Raw genomic sequence first — 4,996 nt, 5'->3', positions numbered from 1 at the left:
CCCCAATTACAACCCCGATTATACCTTATTCTGCCCGCCTACCCCGATTTTTTAACCATAAATGTGGCTTGATATTATAAACAAAATAAAATGAAATCATTTTCTTTAATTTGATTCCATTATGCATTTTCTCTTGGTTTATCCGGTGGATTTATTTTGGGTTTATCCGGTGGATAATAGTAGAAATCGCGGAAAAATAGAGAAATCACGGAAAAAAGAGGAAATCGCGGAAATTTAGGGAAAAGTACGGGAATTGCGGAAATTTGCGGTATTTTGAGAAATCACGGAAATAGAAAAAAAGGAAAATACGGAAAAACTTCCCGAGGTTCACCCTAGAAAAGAGTCGACGAACGACGACCCCTCGTATATAATTTATCTATCCTTAGTCTACATTGGGCATGAAGTATAGACCTATGGTATTATCTTCATGCTTTGAGGTTAAAATTTCGGTAGAAAGTGAAATTTAGGTCTACGCTTTTTACAGTTTTTTTCGGTCAAAATTCTCCCTAGCTCACCCCAAGTAAATTAAGCCGACGTAATTGAAATCTCACATCTGGAGCTGTTATCATCCGTTGCTGTTATTTTCGACGTCTGTTCCTCACAAGATTTTAATTTTGTCATCGAATAATAAATTAGTTAGTTTTATCAAAATGGTTATGAGGTGTCCAATTGAGAACTGTAACATAGCGAAGCGGTAAACGTACGGCAGCTCTATTTTTGAAAAATAAAAAGGGAGAGAGGGAGTTAATATTTACAACAAGAAAAACAGAAGAAAAGGCAAGAACTTCCTTTCATGATAATTCTTGAAATTCGAAATAACCATCAATAATGCTAAACTTATTAACAAAATAAAATCTATTTCATATTTAATCTGGTGAGTATTTTTCAATTGCAACTGATATTGTAACAGATTCACTGGGTTTCAGGGATGTATTCAGTCATAGACAGCTTACACGACCCACACATACAGCATTACACAGAGACAGCACTGACAGCACCAACAAGTAGACTGAATCACTACATTGTACTGCCCCCTCTGGCCGGTCATAGACGGGCTTTTGAGTCCTCTGACATCCGGCCAGAGTGGCAAAGTCCATTGACATCGCACATTTGCATCTCTTAGCATCCGGCGCTAAGCGACAAAGTACATTGGCGCTACAATATCAATGTAGTCAATAACATCACAGAAAGCTTAGGTACACTAGTAAAATCAAATAAAATGAAATAAAAAAAAACGCCATAGATAGTTCTTAATCTAAAAGATGAAACGAAACATACTGGATATTATTTAAACTGAATGCGTATTGTTATTTGTCGAGGGCTTAAGTAGGAGTTGAGGATCGTTTGCGGTTTCATTTCGAATGCCGTCTGATGATGTGATGGTCGGCCGAACGAAAAATTGGCTGATTTCTTCCAACGTCTTACCTTTCGTTTCTGGAAGAAAAAATGCAACAAACACGACAGCTATTAGACAACACGCTGCATAGAGACCGTAAACACCTCCGAGTCCCATAATGGCTGCCATCTCAGGAAAAGTTCGTACTACTATGAAAGTGCAGCCTAGGCTGAATGACGCAGAGATGGTACCCAAACGATTACGATATTCCAGCGGAAACAACTCTCCCATTATCAGCTGAGGCACAGTACAAAATCCCATGGAGTAAGCAATAATGAACGATATGAGAAAGAGTAGAGGGAGCCAGCCCAATTCCGAAAGTACAGACGGCTCTGCCAAGGTAGTTTCATCGACAACAGATAAATCTTCCGATGCGGTTTTCAGATAGACAAAGACACCAAGTCCAGTGAGCGAGACTGCCATACAAACTCCTGAAATCATCAATAATTTACGACGTCCAAATCGGTCCACCTATGGAAAATAAGATGGTAAATATACCACAGTTTAATGTCCACTGGAGAAAAAATAAAAGCAACACCTACCAATAAAACGGAAATCATTGTGAAAACCATTGCCACAACGGCGATTATTATGCTGGATAAGAAATTATTCAAGCTACAGCCGGCATCCTGGAAAACGCTGGCCGAGTAAAAGACAATGGCGTTGATGCCACTCAATTGTTGGAAGAGCATGAGTGCCATTGAAATGATCAGCGGCTTCATTAGATGACCGTTTGTCAGTATTTTGGCATAGCTGGGTTTGGGCAACTGTGAGTTGGCGTTATTACTGATGCGCTGAAATTCCGATTCAATATTTGTATACCTGAAAACGACAAAAGTATTTGTAAAAGAGGAACTACATATTGAAGGTAAATCAGACCACCCAGTCAACATATGTTTTCCTTCGATTATTCTTAAATAGAGATTGCCGATGTATGGAAACGACTTACTTGCCACGGAGGTACTGAAGTGCATCCTTGGCCTGAGGTCCCCGATTGTGAGAAATAAGCCAGGACGGTGTCTCCGGCATTAATAGCTTAACAGAAGTTGAAAAAAAACACAAAAAAATGAAAGAAAACCTTTATAAGGAAGAGCATTAAAGTAAACCAAAATAAGGATCTTTTTTTTTTTTAGATCGATGCAACATGGCACTTCAAACGCAATAGAATGTTAGTTTTACCATTGCTACACCCAAAACAATTGGCAGGGATCCAATGACGAAACACATTATTTGCCACTCGACAACCGCTCCAATTACGTAGGCAATTACGATACCAAAGGACATAAAAGTCGATGTAAAAGAGCCCAAGGCTCCCCGCACCCTTGGGGAAGAGCATTCGCTCACCTTTAATCAATTGGTAAATAGAGAATCACCATCTTTTCTCGACAACACGATTTAGAAGGTCAGTTACGTAAATCTGAGAAGTGGGTACGGACGCTCCACTTATCAAGCCGGTGATGAGACGACCGACGAAGAGAACTGATACCGAATTCAAGTAATAAGATAATCCCATAAGATAAAATCCCAGGACGTAGAGTAGTGAGATGGTTGCCAGGGTCATTCGCCGACCGTATAACTCCATCGGGAACGCTATCAGCAAACTACCAAAAATAGCACAAAGCGGTGGCAATGATGCTAGGAGACATTACGAAATTACGAAATTAGAAGAAAAGCGATGATTAAGAAGAAGTCTAGACATTTTTTTATGTCAATGAAAAGTTGTAGACTAATATTTATCTTTACTTATCCAGGCGGCTTCTTCTTTTTCAAGGTACAGTGTTCCATTTTTACGCTCCCTCAATTGCGCAATAGCTGACGAACTCCTACAATAATGTTAAACAAATAGGAAGCAAGTGTATCAAAGAGGCGAAAAAAAAATTAAGTAGATAATTTTAAATGGAAAGTTGCATTGTTAGTGGCATACCATCCGCGTACGAGACCGGTACATAGCACGGCCCATGAGGCTGAAGTCGCGCAAATAATCTAAATTGCAAAAAACAAAACAAAAGAAAACGTTCGCCGATTATAGAAACAATTTTAACAACTCTCTACTTTCTTTCTTTTCATCAAAACACTTTAGTAAGAGCAAGAATTCTTTTTCTTTATCTGATGTTGTTTATTGATTTTTTTTTAAAGGACAAAAATCGAAAAAATTCAATGAACAATCTTCCCGTGTGATACCCAATGCTTTCGTCGCCGTCAGCAAATGTCTCTTTGCTGTTCTACAACCAGAAAATGGATCTACTTTATGCTTATGCGAGATAAAAACACTACAAAGATGATTGACTTTCAGAAGTGAGGCAAATGTTTAACTATACATTATTTACTGAATTGAAAATATTTGAAATTTTTACCTGTGGGGCTACTTTCGACCAATTTTTGAATGGTGATACGTTTTTTCGGGACTTCGTAATTGCTTTTTCCCCCATGACACAGAAAAAAAATGAGGTAAATTGGCGTGCAAATTTGGTGATGTTTTTGAGGCTGGAAAAGAGAGAACTGATGTTTTAGCCGCCACTGACAGTCTCCTTTTATCATCTCTGATGACTCGTGTATAAGAGTAACATGACCCTCTTCGACTCTTTTGCCCTGAGCGGTAAAAGTAAGTTTGGTGAATTCTCAACTTTCTCTTCATAATGTGTAGCGGCTCGTGAACTAAAAACTAGTAGCAAAGGAGAAATTTAACTGCGAAAAATTAGCCAACTAGAAAGTAAGTCAACTAACACTAATGTCCACCAGTCAATAGGCCTATCAGTCAACCAGTCAAAGTCAATCAGCTGTTATGGTTTTGCTCAAAGTCATATAGAAGATGGTTGACGAACGCTGTAACTGGTTCCCCCATAATACGGAACGCCGTTTGTGGAGGCAAAATTGTTTTTCACTACAACATTCACTTCAAAAATCGGAAAAACTTGATCGATTTCATTCTTGAATAAATCGATTGGTTGCAATCGGGGTTGCATCACCGATTACACACCCCGATTGAACCACTATTATTATTTCCTTTGCTTGAAGTGTCGAAACTTTTACGGTAGACCTAGGGGAGAGTGGGGTCAATTGAGACACTTTTTGGTTTTTTGTATCTCTTGATAACCAAACAACTTGAAAATTTTAACATAAAAATTATATAGGATTGTAGCCTACTATCTCAGCTACGGGGGGTTGTCGACTCGTCATTTGGGTGTACGAATTTAAAAATAAAATATATTTTTAAATATATTTTGTATTTTTTCATATTTTTCTATTTTAAAAATTTTTTTATTTTTTCATATTTTTTACATTCTTTCATATTTTTCGTATTTTTCATATTTTTCGAATTTTTTCATATTTTTCCATATTTTTTCATATTTTCCAGATTTTGCTAAATTTTATGAAACTTTTTTATATCTTTTTTACATGTTTTTCATGCTTGCTTATAAAAAACGCAACGAACCCTTAAATAATTAATATTGTACATTTTCTTCAGCAAATGAAGCCCAAAATTTAATTCACTGTAAAATAAAAGCAAATCAGCGCCGGGACTTTCAGAACTCTAGATTCTCTACCCCATGTCATAATTGCCTTAGCACTATAGCTACCACTTTCGATAGAATGTAATAG

At 37.4% G+C, this 4,996-nt stretch overlaps 1 protein-coding gene across 6 annotated transcripts; it reads right to left on the bottom strand.

Moving 5' to 3' along the window:
* Positions 1–1,036: 1,036 nt before the first annotated feature.
* Positions 1,037–4,282, bottom strand: LOC116932775 (facilitated trehalose transporter Tret1). 6 transcript variants are annotated; one of them, XM_032940641.2, is made up of 9 exons: positions 4,133–4,282; positions 3,751–3,985; positions 3,321–3,379; positions 3,140–3,219; positions 2,808–3,031; positions 2,576–2,740; positions 2,346–2,431; positions 1,939–2,218; positions 1,037–1,867 (listed from the first exon to the last, which is right to left on the bottom strand). In XM_032940641.2, exons 2-9 carry the CDS (start codon positions 3,823–3,825, stop codon positions 1,289–1,291), a joined length of 1,548 nt encoding a protein of 515 aa, XP_032796532.2. In that variant the 5' UTR covers positions 3,826–3,985; positions 4,133–4,282; the 3' UTR covers positions 1,037–1,288. The 6 variants fall into 6 exon arrangements, with proteins under 6 accessions (XP_032796532.2, XP_032796507.2, XP_032796517.2 ...); XM_032940616.2 differs by having other exon boundaries at positions 3,751–4,058; positions 4,121–4,273; XM_032940626.2 differs by having other exon boundaries at positions 3,751–4,058; positions 4,133–4,272.
* Between the last annotated feature and the right edge of the window lie 714 nt (positions 4,283–4,996).

This window comes from Daphnia magna, linkage group LG1 (genome assembly GCF_020631705.1).
Source record: "Daphnia magna isolate NIES linkage group LG1, ASM2063170v1.1, whole genome shotgun sequence".
Classification (NCBI taxonomy): Eukaryota; Metazoa; Arthropoda; class Branchiopoda; order Diplostraca; family Daphniidae; genus Daphnia; species Daphnia magna.
Note: the sequence above shows the minus strand (reverse complement) of the source record. Positions and strands in the feature narration are given on the sequence as shown.

Coding starts and splice junctions, on each gene's coding strand:
- LOC116932775 (XM_032940641.2), bottom strand. CDS start 3,825: ATGGGGGAAAAAGCAATTACGAAGTCCCGAAAAAACGTATCACCATTC. Junction 3,220..3,320: donor ACCGGTCTCGTACGCGGATG/GTATGCCACTAA, acceptor ACATTATTGTAG/GAGTTCGTCAGCTATTGCGC. Junction 2,219..2,345: donor CTTCAGTACCTCCGTGGCAA/GTAAGTCGTTTC, acceptor TGTCGTTTTCAG/GTATACAAATATTGAATCGG.